Raw genomic sequence first — 20263 nt, 5'->3', positions numbered from 1 at the left:
AGGATTTCAAGTTCAAAGCCAGCCTCAGCAACTTAGCCAGACCTTAAGCAATTCAGCAAAACACTGGTTCTCAATTAAAATGTAAAAATGGGCTGTGGATTGTGGCTCAGTGGTTAAGCGCCTCTGGGTTCAATCCCTTATACTTAAAAAAAAAAAAAATCCAGACCTCCGACATTGTTTTGGGGGACTGGCCCAGCCTCTGTCTACCATGGACACAGGTAGCCCAAGGAGTCATCAAGTCATTTTGGCCAACACTGGTCTGCCAGCCAAGAGTTCCTCAAGCACCCACTGTCTCTTCCTTTGGCCCTGTGATCCAGCATTTGCTATGTGGTCTGCAGGGTGGAACCCAAAGCACCTCTGGTGCCAGAGGTAGGGGGCACAGCTGCAGCTGGTGCTGTACACAGTACTCCCTTGTTCAGTGGAGGGCACATTCACAACTCAATTCAGGGACCCGAGGGCCTGTTCACGTTTCTTCTCTTACCTTTCCAGCCTCACGTTTTCTCTCACTCATTCATTCTTCAAAAAATCAACACCAGGAGTTGGTGGTGTAGCTCAGTGGTACAGCACTTGCCTAGCATAGAAGAGGCCCTGGTTTCTATCTCCAGACTACACACACAAAAAAAAAAAAAAAAAAATTTCAACACAACAACTCTGTGAAACTCATCTTGCACTGCCAAATCCTTCTTCTAATTTACCAACTGACCTGGTGACCCTGGGCCAGTCACCCAACACAGCAAGTCTGTCTGGCCTGCCTTGCTTGTAACAGAAGGGTTGCTGTGAGCATTAGAAACAAGCAGGCGAAGTGCCTGGGGTAGGCTGCAGGCTCATGGTCTTGCAAAGAGCAACCCTAACACCGACTTGATGTCTGGTGAGCCTCAAAGCCAAACAGCAGGAGAGAAAGCACAGGAAGCCAAGACTCAGGTGACCCACGAGTATGATTCCCTTCCAAAGCGGCACACCTGGACAGCGAAGAGAAGTCGGATTGACTTTTCCTAAGTAAGACCTTCGTACCATTGTACCAAGAGATCTGATCATTCTTAGCTTTGGGAAAGAGGACTAAGCCCGGGAAGGTGGAAACAAGTCCGACGTAATGCCACATTGGGTAGGAAGGAACCCAGCTACAGTGCCTAGGACGTCCCCACACCGGGTGGCTGAGGCAGGAAGGGGAGGAGGAGAGAGAGGAAGCACCGGTCAGGTCAGCGGCGCTCCAGCTGCGCAGGGCGGAGCCTGGGCTGGTCCGCCTGCGCGCAGGTGAGCTAGCCAGGGCGGAGCGCGGCGGACCGGGTGCCAGGCTCCGGCGCCCGCGGCCGCCGCTCCGAGTCACAGACTATAGTTGTTTTCCCCATCAAGGGCGCCCCAGAGCCATGGCTGGCCAGAACTGCAGGGTTACAGTTGTTCTGCTGGGGGGCCTGCTACTGCTTGCGGTGCGCCTGATGCGCGGGGCAGGTGAGTGCGGGGCTCGTGGCTGGGGTGGCGCCGAGCAGTGGGGCGGGCTCTCCGGCCGGCGCTAGGCGGTCAGGGTGCTGAGGAGCACCGGGTGCGGAGACTGCAGAATGGGATGGCGCGGCGGCTCAGTCGGGGTGCTCTTGTGGGATTGGATCCCCAGGACAGCCCGGCTCCTGCTCGCGCCTCTTCGGGCGCCGTGGCGATGCCCTCCTGGGTTCCAGCGACCTAGCTCTGGGCTCAGGCCGTGGCACGTGGGAGTGTCTTGGACCCAGAGCCTCTCGGTCCGAGTGGATGAGCCCAGCGCTGGCCGAAGGGGAAAAGGCGCGCCGAAGCTTAGCCCTGGGAACATGCCCGAGGGGGCGAGCTGTGCGTCCTGGGGGCTTTGCTGGGATTCTTGGGGAGAACCACGCCGGGTGTGGGGAGAGAGCTTTCTGCTCCAAGCGCTCTACCTCCTCAACTGGGCCAAGGAGAAAGAAAACAGTGGTCGGACGTACAATTTCCCATCAGATCGCCTCCTTTTTACCCTTCCGCCAGCCCCTCGCCTTCTCCAGAAGTTCAAGAGTGTTAATTCGAAATGAAAGCGCCAGGTAGGAGAAAGCTGCCAGGGTCCGCGCCCCAAGGCCAGACCTTCCTCCTGCCCCTGGCATCTCTGTGTAGTGGACTTTGACTGCAGCATTGGGTAGTTTTGGGGTGAACATAGGCTAGTTCAGGTTGGGAGGAGGGGCGGTCAAGAGGTCTGTGCCAGTGAGGACGTGCCCTGGAAGTTTTAGAACATAGTAAATAATCTGGTGTCTTCATGTAAGAACTTGAAATGAGGTCTTTTCTGAGACTAGCACAGGTTTTGTGTTTTTGAACGAGACCTATCCAGGAAGTGATTTGGGCTTTCGATATCATTTGCCGCACCTAAGCGGGTGTTTATGTTTAACAGGTAGATAAACTAGGGTAAATTAAAGTAAAGAATGAAACTTGTGAGGTTGAACTTGGACGTGACAGTGACAGTCATCATTACAAACCTAAGGCAGGAAAGTTTCCTGATTTCTTTCTCCAACATTAGGTGACATTACTGCACAATAGATAGAAAAGATGTAAAACCTTTAAAACATTGAATACATATTTACTGTAATATCATAGGACTGAAGTTCAAGATCCCATTTGTAGAGAAAGAAATCAGTTTAAGAATAAAAAACGGCTTAGGGAGTGAAGATGGGTGTAAATGTGTTAGAGAAAAGTATGTGCCTACCATTCTTGGAACTGTGTTGAAAATTGTTTGAGATGTTTCTAACTTTCTGTGATAACAGAAAGAACTTGTCCATGAAAATATGGTGTAAATCAAGGTATTATGGATGACAAAATGATAATCTATCTTGAACTGGCTTGTTACATGTCCAGGAAGTTCTTGAGGGGCTGAGCTCTGTGTAATGGTTTGGTGTATAAAAACCACAAAGCCTAGTAACTTCCCCAATTCACTTTCTTAAATTCCTCCCTATTACCTCAGGAACAGACTCTGAGAACCCATGGTGATGGTCACTTGAGGGCTTTTGTGTTGGGAATAGAATTCAGCAGCAGTACATCTGATTTGCCTGGAGTTGTGGGGTGTATCTAACTGGTGGAGGCCTTTAGGAAGTTATTGGAGTCTGTCCTGCAAGGACAGAGAAAGCCAGAGCCCTCTCTCTCTCACTGTGGATTTGTTTGATAAACTCCTGAACTCTCTGAAGAAAGACTTAGCAGAGTGGAAATGGACTTGGTATCTCCATGCAACTGAAAATATAGGACAATTGTGTTTTGATAGGGTGTGTGGGTGAGACTTTGGTATCCCCACCAACTCCCCCACTTCCAGGAATGAAGCACTGATTGAGTTGGAATCATAACCTTGTTAAAACCTTAACTTGGTTGCTTTCCAAGAACTGATACCAGAGTCTGGTTCAGTGACCCCATTGTTACTGCATTGTTTCCTCCAAAAGATGCAGGCAGACGGATCAAATGCTGTGTTTGTTCACCTCGGGTGAGTGTGTGTGTTCGTCATTCTTCAGATTCAAAAGAGGAACTGCTGGCTGGTATCTGGAATGTGTAACAGGCAGGACTGATGAGTCCCACCAGCCCTCCTCCATACCCCAAAGATTTGCACGAGTTGAGTCACAGGAGAGGGCTGTTCTGCCAGTCATAGATGTGTGCTGGGGCTTACCTGTCAGCTCTGGTTCGCCTCAGGTACTGTCATTCCATCTGTGATGACTGCACCTACCCACACACATGCTCTTCTGAAGGTTCTCCCTGGCTCTCAGTGTAAAAGAAGGATGTTAAAAACAATAGTTAAAAACAACACATTTTGAGTAGCACAGAGTTATCACAGAAAAGTTGGCAATAAATATAACTCAAATGGAAAAAAAATCATCTGTGAGCAAACCACCTTGTTCATTTGGATGCAGTCTTTTCATCAAGTGTGTGCATAAACTAAAAATGGGAAAACCTCATTGTATGGCTTTAACTAGTCCCCTATTGTTGGGCATTTAGGTTGCTTCTAATTTTTTCTATTTAAAATAGAGCATATTCAACAGTGGGGGACTGCTTATATTAATTTTGACAGGTCTAGTCAATGAAAAGTTCTTACAAATTTTGTCATGTAGACGACATAATGACATAACAATGTAATCATGTTGCCAAGGATATAAAATAGTATGTTGTAGAAACTGGATTATTCTATTTTGATTTATCTGAGAATGTTTTTGTGGCTATGTTGCTCTGAAGATTATTTTATTTAATTAATTGATTGATTTTTAGAGACAGGTCTTGCTAAATTGCTGAGGGAGGCTCAAACTTGTGATCCTCCTGCCTCAGCCTTCAGAGTCACTGAGCTTATACTGCGCCCAGCTGTTTTGCACATTCTTGACTGTTTGGTCCAGCTAAAATTCTGGAAGTAGAGTTGCTGGGGTGAGGAGGGAGTCTTAGGGCTTCAGATGCACGTTTCTATGTTGCTGTGGCAAGGTTGTCCTCTTGTCCTGCCGTATCCTCCATACCTGTTTCTCACACCTTCCCAGGCTGTCACTGGGGTCGCTTCACCAATATCCATGAAAGTCCTCCTAGTTCAGCAGGCAGTCTGATCAGTGTTGTTAGATGCTCAAGAGTCTGAGGAACTCCCTCCATCTAGGTAGTATTAGTAGCCCCAAAGAAAATAGATCTGCAACCCTTGGCTTATAACACAAGTCTCACCTGCATTTTTGCCCAGTAGTGCTGACTGAGGTTTGGATGGCGTGGGGAGGTAGAGGTGACAGACCAATTTGCTGGCTAGAAGGACCGCTGATGGAGGTTGGCATGGATGGGGCAGTAGGAGATGACAAGACCTGATGGGGGGAACCCATGGCTGAGTCTGTCAGCCTTGGTGAGTAAGTAAAATTCATACCCTTTAATTATCATTCTAAATTATAAAAATTATTCCACAATCAAATTATTTCAAACCACTTACCACAACCTCGTAATTAGCCCATCACCTTCTCCCGGCAGCTGGAAGCATTCTAGACAACCAGGCCAGGACAGCCGGGTTCCTTCCCTCACCTCTTTCTAGCCTTGGATTTCTATTGGGTGCATCAGTGTTTAAAATCACTGACGACCACTGCTTCTTGTGGATGCATATTGAGCATTTTCTGCACCAGTCACTCTTCTGTTTTGCATGTGAGCATCTCCCACGTAACATCAGTAATCTATTCCTGAAAACCAGGCATTCGGCATGAAAACACCAACTCTCTACATCTCATTCTTTGGTGTGGGGAAAAATCTAACCACTCACTGCACAGCAATACAAAAACCCCCAGCAGTTTCGGAAAGAATAATGAAACATAAGGAGATACATATATGTATCTAGCAACCAATCCTGTTAAATGTAAAATACATAAGAAATCCCTTAGAGACTTCCAGGGCATTTATGTGATTGTCCACAGACAGCTGCTCTGTGTGCAGTGACCCCACTGTACCTCCCTTTGTTGACATGCCAGTGTCTCTTCTTGCTCCTGATGTTCTTGATCCCATTGTTTTTGGAATGCAAGTCAAGACTACTTGTGCATCATTTTGTTTAAAGTGCTGTGTTTAGAGATGTAAATGTACATGTTTCCAAAATAGAATATTGGCCAAAAATTACTTTTTTTTTTTGGTAGTACTGGGGATTGTACCCAGTGCCTTGAGCATGCAAAGCAAGCACTCTACCTCTCAGATGAAGAAGTAGCACACCTGCCCTTTTTAGTTTTTAATTTTGAGGCAAGGTTTCCCTAAATGACCCAGGCTGACCCAGGCTGACACATGATCCTCCTGCCTTGACCTTCTGAGTAGCTGGGATTTCAGGAGTGCATGGCTATGCCCAGGCAAAGATAACTTTGATGGATAAAATCAAAGTTCCACAATGTATGAGTATTAAAAATGATGCCATTTTCTCCTGAGAAAATATAGATAAAACTCTTAAATGGGCCACTGTGTTGCGCCATTCTCCGTTTTCAAGCATGTACTGCTACTAACTTTCCTTTAGTAGGCACACAAAGGTGAAGTGACCAGACCAGGGCCACCCAGCTGGAATGCAGTGATGCTGAGGCAGCCAGAGAGTAACTCCAGAACCAGCTCCCAACACAGTGAGCTATGCCCCACACACCGTAGGCCTCAAAGGCACCATGTGCTTGTCAGCCTTGAGACATTCACTGAGCTCCAGAAACTTTCTTTATTAAAAAAAAAAAAAAATTGCCCAGCCCAGTGGCACACACCTGTAATCCCAGCAACTCGGGTGGCTAAAATAGGTGGATCACAAGTTCAAAGCCAGCCTCAGCAATTGAGCAAGGCCTTAAGCAACTTAGTGAAACCCTGTCTCAAAATAAGAAAATAAAAAGGGCTGGGGATGTGGCTCAGTGGTAAAGCGCCCCTGGGTTCAATCCATGGTACCAATAAATAAATAAATAAATAACCAGTTCATGTTGTTTGTATTTGTTTTAGGAATATGTATGTGTTTTTAATCAAACAATTTAAAAACTGTGTAGAAAAAGAATTACACAGTTACACACAACCTAATGATGTTAATGATGTCTCAGTCAGTGATGGGCCACATACACAACCACAGTCCCATAAGAATATAGTGGAGGTGAAAAATTCCTATGGCCTAGTGATTGTACCACAGTCCTCAAACCACAGTCCTCACAGAGCAATGCATTCTGCACACACGTGTGATGATGCTGGTTGAAACAACCTGCTGCACTGCCAATTACAAACAAATAGCACAGACATTTATGGGCAGTGCAGAATTTTGGATAATGATCATAAGCAACTATGTTACTGGTTATGTATTTACTATACTACACTTTCTATTATTGTTTTAGAGTATATTCCATCTACTCATTAAAAAAAAAAGGCTGAGGCAGGAGGACCGCAAGTTCAAAGCCAGACTCAGCAACTTAGTGAGGCCCTAAGCAACTCAGTGAGACCCTGTCTCTAAATAAAATATAAAATAGGGCTGGGGATGGGGCTCAGTGGTCAAGTACCCCTGAGTTCAATATCTGGTACCAAAATAATAATAATAATAATAATAGCCAAGTGTGATGGTACATTCACTGGAATCCCAGTGACTTGGGAGGCTAAGGAAGGAATATCACATGTTGGAGGCCAGCCACAGCCACATACCAAGTTCCTATCTCAAAATTAAAAAAGAAAAAAGTTGGGGATGTAGCTCAGTGGTGGAGCCTTGCCTAGTATGTGCGAGGCCCTGGGTTCTATGCCCAGCACCACAAATAAAAACGGTTTACTGTAACTGCTAAACTGGCAGCAGCCTACGCACAGCTTGTGTTTACCATGTCTCTCGTTTGTCTCCGGAGGCCATGTTAAGTGAGTGACCTACACCATCTAGGTTTCTGTAAGTACATGATATGACATTTATGCAACAATGAAATTGCCAGGGATACATTTCTCAGAAGGCATCCCCGGTGTTCCATGACGGTACTATAAAATGGGTGGGGCAGTGTATCCCCTCCTGCCTCAGGCTCTGGACCTCCTCCCAGAGGCAGCCGCGGTTTCTCGTGTATTGTTCTGGAGCTATTTTTATACTGTACAGGTTTATAAGTGATGTACCTCCCTCTTGTGCACTAAGCATACTATAGTACCTAGTGTAGGATTTACTCCATAGACTTCTTGTTTTTCACTTAGGACTCTTATCTTGGTGTTCATTCCATATCAGAACATACAGAACAGCCAGGTGCCTTTTGACAGCTGCACAATATTCCTTGTCGTGGGAATAGCATGTTAAATTTAACCATCCCCTTATGGATGGATTGTCCCTGTTCTTTTGTTACTATGAACAGAACCTCAGTGCCTATCTTTGCAGCCAACTTTGTTGGGCAAGTTCATCTGTAGGCAAAATTCCTAGAGGAAGGTGGGTTCAGTGGTGCACGCTTGTAATCCCAGGGGCTTGGGAGGCTGAGGCAGAAGGATTGAAAGTTCAGTCTCAGCAAAAGCAAGGAGCTATGCAAGTCAGTGAGACCCTGTCTCTAAATAAAAATACATGGTCAAGTGCCCCTGAGTTTAATCCCCAGAACACCCCCACTCCACCCAAACAAAATCCCTGGAGGAAGAATAACTGAAAAGTAAACAAGGAGGTGAAGCAAGTAAATAAATAAATATTAAAAAATGGAGGTGCAATAGCTTACCCAAGGTCATGGCTAGCAGGTGGAGGTGCTGTCTGAGGATCAGGTGGTCTCCCAGAGGGAGGGGCTTCCACGCCACTTTCTGGTTTATTTATTTATTTTCTAGTTGAAACTAATCACAATTGTCAGGTGAAACCTTGTCTCATTTTGAATTTCCTTTCACGTATTTGCATTTGGCTAATGTTTATATCTGTTCTGAATCTCTTCCTGGGGTATGGATGCCTCCATCAGTTAAATCCCATGTAAATCACGCAGTCGCTGGGTCCTCTTCAAGATCTCTGTGGCTATTTGTCTTACAATAAGTTTTTCTTGTTAGTGAAAAACATGCATAGACTCCCTGTTCCTGGGTGGTGACCTCGCCATCTTTTTCCTCCTCTGACACACATCTATAAAGTCACATGACTTCATGCCTTCCATTCTCTGCTCATTACACTTCATTGTTGCAAAGTGACCTTTTGTTGATTGCAAGGGGCAGGGTGACCTCTTACTGATTGCAAGGGACGCCTTGCGGTCCTTATCTTCCTGAACCATTTCAGGATGCCCAGAGTCCTGCGTGTCAAGCAGACCGAAGCCTCTGGTGGCTCTTCACGTTTACACCAATGATTGGTTAGCTCTTAACAATTCCATACTTTAGGTCTCATATTTAGGGTACAACCTGTCTTAAGCTGCTCCGATACATATACCCAAATGTGTACGATAGTTCACACACGATAGATTTTTTTTTTCTTGCTCACCTAAGATGCAAAACAGAGGATGTCCTCCAAGCTGTGATGTAGGGTCTCAGGCCTTTCCATTTTTTGAGACCTGCCATCTTCAACATGCTTGCTTCTGTGTTCATCTGCATCAGACAGATAGAGTCAAGCAGCGCATGAGAAATCTCACATTGGAGGTTTTCATGGGCCACGAAAGGAAGTTGCTCACATCACTGCTGCTGCTGTTGTGTGGGCTGGACTTCGGCAGCACAGCCCCACCGAGGCAGAAGGGAGGCCGGGTTGTGTAGTGTGGTTGTGAGCCCAGGAGGCAGCTGGGAATGTCCAGTTTGCAGGCAGCTGGCAGAACGGTCAGGATTCCCAGTTCTAACCTCAATCATGTCAACAGTTAGCTTTATATGAGACGGGGGGGGGGGGCAGTTGCCTCACCCCTCTGGGCCTCCGTTTTCCAATCTTTAATTGATGAGTTTGACCACACATGGAAACCTCTTGCACACATGTTTTATGAACTGATTTAAACCAAAGCCAACTTGTGGACCTCCTAGGGACCCTCAGGAAGTTTTATGTCCAAACACCACGAGTTAAGTGGCTAGAATCACACCTGGTGCCTGGTGGCATTTGGTACCTACCTGTGGAATAAACAAGTACATGGTCAAGGTCTCTTGGCAAATCTTTCTAGGAATCTTATAGAAGTTAGGTCACTTTTTTAAGTCACACTGTCAGAAAGTGGCAAGGGCAGAAAATTCTAAAGCCTGGGTCTTCTGGCTTTAAATTTGATGCAAATCAGATAGACTAGGAGGAGAAAGTAAAAACAGTCCCCAGGGCTTCACGCGTGGACACAAATCCTGGGAAAACTAGAGAATTAGAGAAAAGAAAGTGTGGATGGTCCAAGGAGCCCAAACTTGCTGTCTCTGCAGAGGTGGGGGAGATGGTTCTCCACCCTGCACCAGGGCCTGGCACCTTTGCTGTGTGAAATGTGCCCAGGGTCTTTGCTGATCCATTTCAACCTGGGTCCGGGAGACAGTGGATGGGGTGTGGGCAGGTTGGCAGGAACGCAGTCCTCCTCTGGAATAACCAGAAAATAATGATGAACTGCCAATGATACAATGAAAGAAGCCAGGTAGTCACAGGTACAGTGTGGCTACAGTTGTTATTTGCTCTTTCTGTGTGTATCTCACAGGAAGACATAGGGGAAAAGGCTGAAGGAAATAGCAGCACCTCAAGTGTCTGGGCTTACATGTGGCTCAGCAGGGTCCTCATGGTGAAGGGCAACTTATTAGTAGCAGTAATGAATATGACAAAAACTTTGTATTGTCCTGTGAGGTCCTCCATTTTAACTACACCACTCTATAGCAATGCAGAATTTGTGATAGAATACAGTAGAAAATCAGAATATTCTTTATAGGCATCTGATTGAACGTCTTTAAACGTTTACGAAATTGAAAGTTCTTTCTTACTGGGTGCCTGGTGTGGGCCTGTGACTCCTAGCTACTCAGGAGGCTGAGGCAGGAGGATCACAAGTTCAAAGCCAGCCTCAGCAAATTAGCGAGACCTTGTCTCAAAATTTAAAAATAAAAAGGGCTGAGGATGTAGCCCAGTGAAAGAGCACACTGGATTTTATACCTATCTTCAATTACTGCATTTAGAAAATAATGTGCACTTCTTAATTCTCTCCTGGTTGGGGCCCAGGGAATCACTGACAGCCTTGTTAACCTGACTGCATAAGGGATGGGCTGTCTTTCACTAGCAGCCATACTTTCTGGTAGACAGAAACACCAGTCAATAATTAGACTGCAGGGTCTGTGAATGCCTCGCCTGGGTGCAAACATCCTTAAATAATAAATTTGAAAATGTCTTGAAAAAGAAAATTAAAACAGCTTCAGGAGCACAGATGGTGTAACTTCAAGTTCTTTAATGAAGCACAAGCACTCCTAGCCTCAATGACAGAAGATCAAAGCGTTCTTAGAGAAATGTGCCATTTGGGCAAGAGTGTACAAGGTGACAATCTGCTACCTTTGCCTGGGATGATAAAAACAGTCTCTGGAGATAAAAGTTCCATCAACTTTCTGAATCCAGAGATAGCACAGAGTGGAAGTTGGGCCGCTGTCTTTGTTTCCGGGTCTGCCCACTTCCTTGGCATTTTGCCGTGTCACAGAACACTTGGATCCATGAGAAGCATCTGCAATTCCTGATAATGTGTGGTCCAGCTGGAAGCCGAGCTGGGGTGGTGCATGTCCAGGCACGTGCCTTGTTTGCCCAAATAGACGCCTTATCTTCTATTACTGATTTGGAGGCAGGAACATCAGGCTATTTCAACCAAGGATGGTTTCACTAAAACAATATGAAACCTCAGAGCAACTTACAAACATTCGGCGTGCAGGTCCCAGGACATCACAGAGGTGATGAGATTAAGCCCCTGTGTTTGAAGGTCTCAGAGCATCTCCCAAACCAGACACTGGGCTGCTATGCAGGTGGTACACCGGTCATAGTGGAGAGGTATGTGCCCAGTGCCTCTGCTCTGCTGGAGTCCCCAGGCCACAAGGACCTCGTCTTGGGAGGGCCCAGCCTATGTGATGGATGACCATCCTCTATCCACTGCGCTGCTGGCAAGTCTGGTACAACACTTCTGAGGATACGACATCCAGCCTCCATAGATCACTACACTTCTAAATTCTTGCATGTCACCGTATTTCCCATTTCCTCAATGCACACATCCCAAAGAGCTCAGATTCTAGGCTAGAAACTGACCCAGAGTGAGGAAGTGGAGAAATGGGTGGCGTGGAGCCAAACGCCTCCTGGGCTCATGGTTACCTTTCTAGCTTATTGGCAGTGATCTTACTCAGCAAGCTTTGGCATTGGGCAAAGCTTGGTTCAAATCCCAACTCCACTGCTTATTAACTTGGTGAGTTGGGCAAGTGACTTAACCTCCCTGAGACTCTGTGCTTGGTTACAAAACAGCAACAGCAGTATCTGGAGGTTGGCTGGAGGTCCCTATGAAAGGACATTGGTAAATCACTCAGTCCTGGCCTAGAACAAATCTCTCCACTAATCAGAATTATTATGATTTTGATCATCTGAGTTGAGCCCAAGAACATTTGTAATTTCCATGGCAGATTCTCATCATCCATGTAATCAGCTGCCTATTAGGAGATGTCAATGCTACGACCTGCTTCAGCTACTCCCAGGGATTAACTTTGGGCACCTATGGGGATATCTGTGGGGGAAATTCCTAGAAGTGGAACTGCTGGATTGAAATCTGCAAGAAGCCATTTTCAATGACACCAGAACGTTTCCAAAAGTTGTTTGCAATAGAGTACCTACGTATACATGAATTTCCTGTTAGCCAAGGAACCGACCGGACAGGTTTTGTACAACTTAAGTGCTGTGCTCAGTTGTACATGATCCCTGAATGAGAATGTCCCAGAAGGCTTCTAGGGATGGCAGCTTTCCTTGTGACAGGAGTCTTAAGTGGAGATTGTACTGGAGCATGCCAGTGTGTGAAACCAGAGCTAGAACCCCCATGAATTGCAGCCTGGCAGCACCCTGGCCTTTAATTCTTATTGAGAGATGGAGAAGTCGCTGACAATCTTATCAATCTAATCTTATCTTGGTTAACCCCGTCAGGAGCTTGCTCTTATTTTGTCAGAACACAGAAGACACTTTTCACATTGTAAACAGAGCGTGGGTCATCTAGCAGAAGCCCATCCACACCCAAATGCATCCCCATCCTGGAATAATATCTTCCAGCCTTTGAGTCCTCAACCTCTGTTGGGCAATATAACCCAAGTTCTTGCCAGAAACACTGGGGAAGGTATATGTCTCACTGGCACCTTCCGACTCTGGCTAAGTGTCTTCTCCTCTTTTCCCTGGTAGCTGGAGACTAGAGACAACTCAAATACACATCCATAGAAACCAGGTAGATAAATTACGCTGCACCCAATAGAATACCAGGCAGCCATTTAAAAGAATGAGATAGCGTTCTTTAATCTGATGTGGAGTAACGCACAGGGTACGTTATGGAGAGGAAAACCCAATGTTCAGAACAGTGGTGTGACATGCAAACTTTTGGCAAATTAAAATAAATAAAATTAAATAGAAATGGTATATAGATATATACCCACACTTTCCTAGACTACCCCTGGACCAATGCACCCCCAAAATGGTAATGGTTGCTTCAGGGAACAAAACCAGACTTAAGGGTAAGAGAAAAATATTTTACTGGTCAGGTGTTTATCATTTCATTTCATTATTTTATGCCTCACATAACATTTATCTAAATGTAAAAAATATTTTCCAGTTCTATTGAGGTGTAACATACACGCCATAAAAGTCACCAACCTCAGTTGTGCAATTTGACAAGTCCTACCAAGTGCATGATATGATATTTCCATTTCCCCACAAAATTCCTTCCAACCCTTCTACAGTCAGTTCCTGCCCCTTGGCCCCTGGCAATGACTGATTTGCCTTCTACTACCATAGTTTTGCCTTCAAAATATTCTCTTCCTTCCAACAAAGGGGTCATCGTGTATATGTTTCTGTGTGGGTGTGAATTGAGTCCATGTAGTTTTGCTCAACTTTTGGTTCTCATTCACATCAATGATTAGCAATTAATTCTCCCCTATGTTATGTTAAACGAAATAAGCTAGACACAAAGACGCATCCTGTATAATTCCACTTATTCGAGCAGTCAGATTCAGGGAGACAGAAGGTAGGGTGGTGGTTGTTGGGGTGGGGAGGTGAGAGTTAGTGTTTTATGGGTAGAGACTTCCTGTTTGGGATGATGAGAAGGTTCTGGAGATGGTGGTGATGATGGTTGCACAATAATGTGAATGTGTATAATGCCACTGGACTGTACATTTAAAAAGGTTAGAATGACAAAGTTTGTTAAAAAAAAAGTGGGGAAAAAAATGTCTGTGGGCTTATTTGTGTCTGCTACTCTTTTTCCCTTTTCTTTTTTTTAATCAGTTTGGTTTTTGTTTTTTGCAGTGATGGGGATGGAACCTAGGGCCTCATGCTTGCTAGACAAGTGCTCTACTACAGAACTACACCCCTGGTCCTAGTTTTTTGTTTTCTTTTTAAAAGCAAAATAGAAAGACTTTCTCTCTCTCTCTCTCTCTCTCTCTCTCTCTCTTAGAAGAAGGAGAAGAAGAAAAGCAAAACTTACAATTCTAAATCTTGCTTTGTAAATGACCTACCTAGTCTATCTGAATCTAATGCTGTGGAGCCCAGGACAGCACCATCAGCCTGCCCAGTCCCCACAGAACTTACTGTACTTGCTCAGGGTTCAGACCGGGGGAAGGACTTGGGGTTTAGATCATGGAGAAGGACCACGCCTTCAGAAGCCAACAGAGTTTTCTCCTCCAGCTTTAGCATCATGAAAAAACAATTCATTATACAAAACCTTGAAGCTCTGCAAAAACCTGGTTCACTTGAGTAGACTTCAGATAGGGATTGTGGATAAGATCCCGTGGCCACCTCTGTGCAGGCTCAAAAAGGGACTCAGAGGATGTCTGCTGCATGCCCAGAGGGACAGGGGAGAGTTGAGTTTTTTAATCATCAGAGAAGCTTTCGGACAGCTAGCAATGGTTCTTCTAAGTTTAAAAAATTGTTTTATTGACATGTAATAAAGTACACAAATCCTAAGTGTGCAGTTTAGTACCTTATAAATAGGAGATATATACATTTCATACATATAATGTGTGTATATATATATATATTTTTTTATATATAACATGAGATAAATATATATCTCATGTATATAAGTGTATACATAAAATGTTCCTTAGTGGCAGGAATATAGTCTGAGAAATGCATCATTGGGCTAGGGATGGAGCTCAGTGGTAGACCACTTGCCTAACATATGAAAGGCCCTGAGTTTGATCCCCAGCATTGCAAACAAACCAAAAAAAAAAAAAGCATTATTATGGAATTTCATCATTGTGTGTACATGCATAAATTAAGTTGGTTATCACGTCACTAATATAATCTTTTGGGACCACCATCATATATGCTGACCTATTGTTGCCCAAAACTTTGTTATATGGCACATTACCACATGCATATGTGTGTGTATATGTGTGTGTGTGTGGGTGTGTGTGGGTGTGTGTGTGTGTGGACATTTGCGCACCTTGTAACCATCACCCAAATCAAGACTGGAACATTCCAGTGTTGCAGAAGTTTTTCACTTGCCCCCCTCCCACCTAGTATCTGCTCCCTAGAGGTTTACTACCCTGACTTACACAAGCGAAGATTGGCTTTATCCCAATGTACAGTCAACGGAATCACCCAGCATGTAGTCCGTTGAGTGTGGATTCCTATGTGACCAGCCCCCTGTTGGTTTTAGCTATTTAATCTCCAGTGGCAAAGCTGGGCTGTGGGATCAAAATCCTCCAGAGCAAGAAACTGGATATTCAGTAACTTCTAAAACATTGAGCTTCTGGGGAGGGATTGTACAGGTCCATGGTCTGTCAAGGTCCCCAAGCATTTGTGCAGATGAATTGTTTGATCTCCTCCTCTGACTCTTTCCACATCTGTCCTTGTGATCCTTGGTGACTTTTCTGATTTCATACCTGAAGGTGTAACAGAGTGAAACTCTAACATTTTGTGGAATGAAATGCCCTGTGGCATATTAGCATATCATCATGCATTATGTACAGTGGCCTCATACTGAAGTATTTGTTGTTGAATCCTGCAGTGCTCACATTCAAAGTCTGTTACTCTGCAGCTCTTTTACCTTGGTCATCCTCCTTGAATTCATTTCTCCACCCAGTATGGTTTGATTCCATCTGGGGTTACATCCTCAAGTCCAGTCTTGAATTGGCAAGGAGCCATAACACAGCCACAGTCCCAGAGAAGTGTAGACATAGAGATATCCATTTGTTACAGACTGTGGTCCAGATAGGGCCCACAGCCTAGTGGAGGCACATACCTCTCTAACATGGCCTGTGTTTTTGACTCATAAAAATGAAAAATACTGCAGAAGGGTCTGGATGGCTTCTTGCAAGCCCTTTACTACTTTGGAAAATGGGTTAAATACCTGCAGACAGAGCTGATCACTAGCATTGCTTTCAGAAGATGGCTCAGTAACTTCAGAAGGTTGATAGCTTGCATCATTGCACATAATTTCCTTTGATAAGGAGTTTGGGAATCAAGAGTGGGACGTGAATTTGAATTGATTAAGAATACACACAGGTTCTCTTTAACATTGCTGTTGGAACTTTATTTTCCTGTCCTCTATGATCATTCCAAGAGTTATGGAAATAGTAACTATTTTAAAAGGGACCTGTGGGTCTGTTTTACTGAGAGGATGGAAACTTAATCTGTTGAGCCCTGAGGTCCCTGGAAGTGACTCTGGAAGTTGAGGCCCAACTTTGTTCATCTTTGTATGTCAGCCCCTGGCCTAGAAGGCAGGTTGTAGCAAAATTACTTTGATGTGGCCAGAGTCAACCTTCATCAGGGTCAGGGATTTTTGTTTTTTGTTTGTTTCACTTTGTTTTGGACCAAGGATTGATTCCAGGTACCCAGCACTTAAATCACTGAGCCACATCCCTAGCCTTTTTTAAAGTTTTTTACTATTTTGAGACAGGGTCTTTCTAAGTTGCTTGGGGCCTCGCTAAATTGCTGAAGCTGACTTTGAACTTGTGATCCTCCTGCTTTGGCCTCCCAAGCTGCTGGGATTACAAGCGAGCATCTCTGTGCCCCAATTCATCAATATCTCCTGCGTCCCAGCCCCACGCTGCCCTTGATCACTCCCCAGGTCCTTTGTGTATAATGTTCTATGTCCTTTGCAGCTTCGACTGGGGGCTGGGAAGTGGGATGGTTGCCTGTCCTGCCATCTACCCCTTCCTCCAAATCTCCATAGTAGCCCAAAGCATTCCCACAGCTTGGCCAGACTGCCACACCTTGCCCCAGCTTCTTCCTGGGGTTTCCTGGTAGGTAGTCATCAGTCCACACACCTGTACTTCTAAGAAAAAGGAAGAGATTTTCCCTGTTGCTTCTATGGACTGCTTTTCCCCAAGTCAGCCACAGGGGACTGAGATCGGGGCCGGAGTGACTGACAGGGCTTGTCGGGACCTGCTTGACCTCCACCCAGTGGACAGAGGCTTCAAGGCTCACAAGGGGACAGGTTGGGGTGGGGGTGGTCTCTATTCCAGGAAGAAGCATTTCCTGCTAAGTCACACCAGAGGCCTGGATGAACTTCACTCACTCTAGTTAAGGAGGAAGGAGGACGGGGTGGGTGGGGATTGGGGGAATTCTCCTAAAGTTCCGTGTGATTTCACCCATGAGTCTCAGTGATAGCAATCTTGAGAAATAAGGCCCCCAGGGCGGGGGCTTCTGTGGAATGCTTTTCTGCCAGATCGGCACCGCCTTTCGTTCAGAATGCTTTATTCTAGAATCATGGCTGCCTTTTTCTAGCCACCAACGCAACCACATTCACCTCCCCTGCCAGCCACCTTCCAGGCAGACCCCGTTGAAGCTGTGGCACCCTGAACAGCTGAACCTGTCGCCTTCCCTCTCCTGGAACCTCACACCTGGGCACTGCCCAGAAAGTACACAGAACACACCATGCCCCAAACATTTCAGATTCTAGGTAACGTCAAATCTTAGCTTTAAATCGGGCGACCCTTTCAAATGATTTTTTAAAATTAATTTATTCATGTTAATTAGGTATTTCAAATGATTTTGAAGTAAAGGAAAATGTGCATGAATGCAACGTCCACATTCAACCGTCTTAAACAAGCATCTTTCTCTCGAGGTGGTCCGGGAGGTGCCCTGGAGCCCTCACAGCTTGGAGCCATTCTATTCCGTCTTGATTTGCCTTGAGGGTGAGAACAAACCATGCTCATCAAAAAGTTAGAGGTTGAGTGTGAATTGCTGGGGCAGGGTTAGGTCTGCTGAATACTTATTTATCATGCCCCAGGCTCCAGCATCAAACTGCTCAGCAGGTGTGAAACCCGGCCCCGCCTCTTCTAATTAGTCACAGACGCCTGGGCAAGTCACTTCACCTGCCTGAGCTTTCAGTTTCTTCATCTGCAACTGGAGATACATGCTAGAGCCTCCCCTGCAGGCTGGTCGTGGGGACTTGTGACTACTTAACATACTTACCTCGTGTAAGTGGTACCGCCGGTTACCTGTTACCTTGATGAGTCCTGCTTCCCGAATGTTGAAGTGTAACACCTGAGCAGCACGCTGAGGCCAGGGTGGAGTACAAAGTAAGGAGCTTTATTTAAAGGATAATAGAACAGACTCCCCCTCCCCACCCAGGAAGAAGGGGACCCAAAGTCGGGATCCATGGGATGACGAAGTCCCATCCCTTTTACACATCTAAAGTCTCCTTTTTTCTTTTACATCCTTCCCCCCTTGTTCATTTCCCTTCATCTCGTATATGTGACTGGGAGATGCTGGTGGGAAAACCCAAAGGTGGTAAACAGATGGGCTGAAGGGGCTGGCAGGAATGGTGGGGCCGGAAGGGGGCCCAGGGTGAATTAATTAGCAGTTCCCTGTGTGCTCCGGGGTTGCTTTATTAACAATTCTTTAGGAAGGGCTGTATTGGCTTTGGGGGACATTAGCATTTCAATCTCTCCCACCCAGGAGTCTTCAACCTTTGGAACCCAAACCGGTTTGGTCTGTTTTTCTCAATTTGGCCCTATTTATCTGTCTACACCGACTACCTATTTTTAATTCTGGCTTCTTAAGTGTGGTGCATGACATGGGCTAAGCTCTTGGGAAGTGCTTGGTGTTATTCAGGCAGCTCTGGGGTCTAGATTCCCAAGGCTTCCTGTGCCAGGGAAATGAATTAGTCCCTGAAACAGCAACTGGTGTTCTAGTTCTTTTTTTACGTGAATGTGGAAATTAACCACTTCCAGGAGGCAGATCTGTGACCTACACCTCAGTGAGCCAGTCTGTAAATGGGCCTGGCCAACTCAATGGCAAATGGACTTAGGGTATCTAAACCGGTTGTCTGTCCCTCTGCTGCCTTCTGGCCTCACTGGCTAATAGGCACTGTATTAGAAAGACCCCAGGCTTGGGGTCAGGATGGCTTGGCACCCCCTCCCCACAGCAGACCCCATAGAGATGACTGGTGGTGAACCCAAGTCCCTTGGTATCAGCCAACAGCTCCCTTCACTTACTGAGGATTGCAGCAGCCCCTCCTCTGCTGGGGACTTGACCAAGGCACCAAGTCACCCCAGCAACTTGCAGGAGGCAGTTCAGTATGTCCCCTGGGGGGATGAAGACAGCAGGGGCACTAAGGTTGAACCAGAAGGTCCCAGCTGCTTCCTGAGCTCAGCAAACTTGGTTAAGTCACATCTCTGAGTCTCTGAAGTGTAGGAGTCACATGAGTCACTAGTTATAGAAGGGCTTGTTGACCAGTGGGCAGGGCCAGGACCAGATGAGGCTGGTAAGACATGCAGAAGAGGGCAATCACGTTTGCACAGCTCTGAGAGTGAGTACCTTCCTGTTCACAGTTTGCCCTCTAGGTATCCTCCCTGCCTCACCTAGGCCACCCAGCCAATCAGGACTCTGGTTAGACTCAGCGCAGCAGATGCTGGGCTTGTCTCTGAATACCCTTCAATGGTGCTCATCACTAGGACTAGCTGTTGGAATATCCCATCATTAACAATATCGAAACAATAACAGCTAATATTGATTAACTACCTGGCACCATTCTGAGCATTTTATAGGTAGTTAACTCATTCAGGGTATCTACCCTTTGCAGGGTATCTACCCTTTGCAGTTGGGGAAAGTGGGGCTCAGAGAAGCTGAGGAATTTGCCTAAGCAGACACAGCATAAGTGGTAGGACCTAGGCAGCCTGCTTCTAGAATCTGCACTCTTAACCACTGCATGCAGCTACTAAGATGGGCTGGTCCCAAACTCTGGCCTGTGCCCAGCCCTTGCTCCCCTCTCCAACACTTCTATCCCCTACACCAACTTTGTGAGGTAGCTCCAAAGAAGCATGATCTTCACAACTCCACGTCTTTGCCCCTGTGGCTCCTCCCACCTATCCTTCTGACACCCATCTCACTATCACCAGCTGGAAAATGCCTGTTCCCCTTTCCAGGCCCGAAACCTTCCTTGACTACCACCTCCAGATAGCCAATGCCCCCCCCCACCCCGTGTCTTCAGAACACTTGAACTTCCTTGTTGCCCTCAACTTACTGATTATCTCGTGGAGTCTGGTGGGCAGAGAGATCAACAAATGTACATTCAATTTATGTGAATTCAGCAGTTGCTCCTGCCAGGGAATGAAGGTAGAGAGAGGTCCTAAATGGTGTGAGGGGATCTGAGGCAGAGGGTGAATTGCTGTCACTCTGCAGGTGTCACTTCCTCCGGCTGTTCCTGGTGTGAGCATCCCACGCTCTGAATGAGCATCCACAATCAATGAACTATATTTTGCAAACCAGCCCCTCAAAGCAAATCGTTATTAATCAGGTGCACAGCCTGAGAAA

General features: G+C 45.9%; 1 protein-coding gene across 1 annotated transcript in view; it reads left to right on the top strand.

The window, feature by feature from the left end:
- Positions 1-1242: 1242 nt before the first annotated feature.
- The window catches only part of Cdcp1 (CUB domain containing protein 1), a 48780-nt gene continuing 29759 nt past the window's right edge, over positions 1243-20263 (top strand). The window contains exon 1 of the mRNA XM_046437445.2: positions 1243-1446. Within this exon, the coding sequence (XP_046293401.1) occupies positions 1365-1446 (82 nt within the window). The 5' untranslated portion in view covers positions 1243-1364. The remainder of the gene's footprint in view (positions 1447-20263) is intronic.

The sequence above is a fragment of the Marmota monax genome, unplaced genomic scaffold (genome assembly GCF_021218885.2).
Source record: "Marmota monax isolate L192 unplaced genomic scaffold, Marmota_monax_Labrador192_F-V1.1 WCK01_AAM20220418_F8-fsc00021, whole genome shotgun sequence".
Classification (NCBI taxonomy): Eukaryota; Metazoa; Chordata; class Mammalia; order Rodentia; family Sciuridae; genus Marmota; species Marmota monax.
The sequence above is the reverse complement of the archived record's forward strand: the minus strand, read 5'-3'. Positions and strand labels throughout refer to the sequence as shown.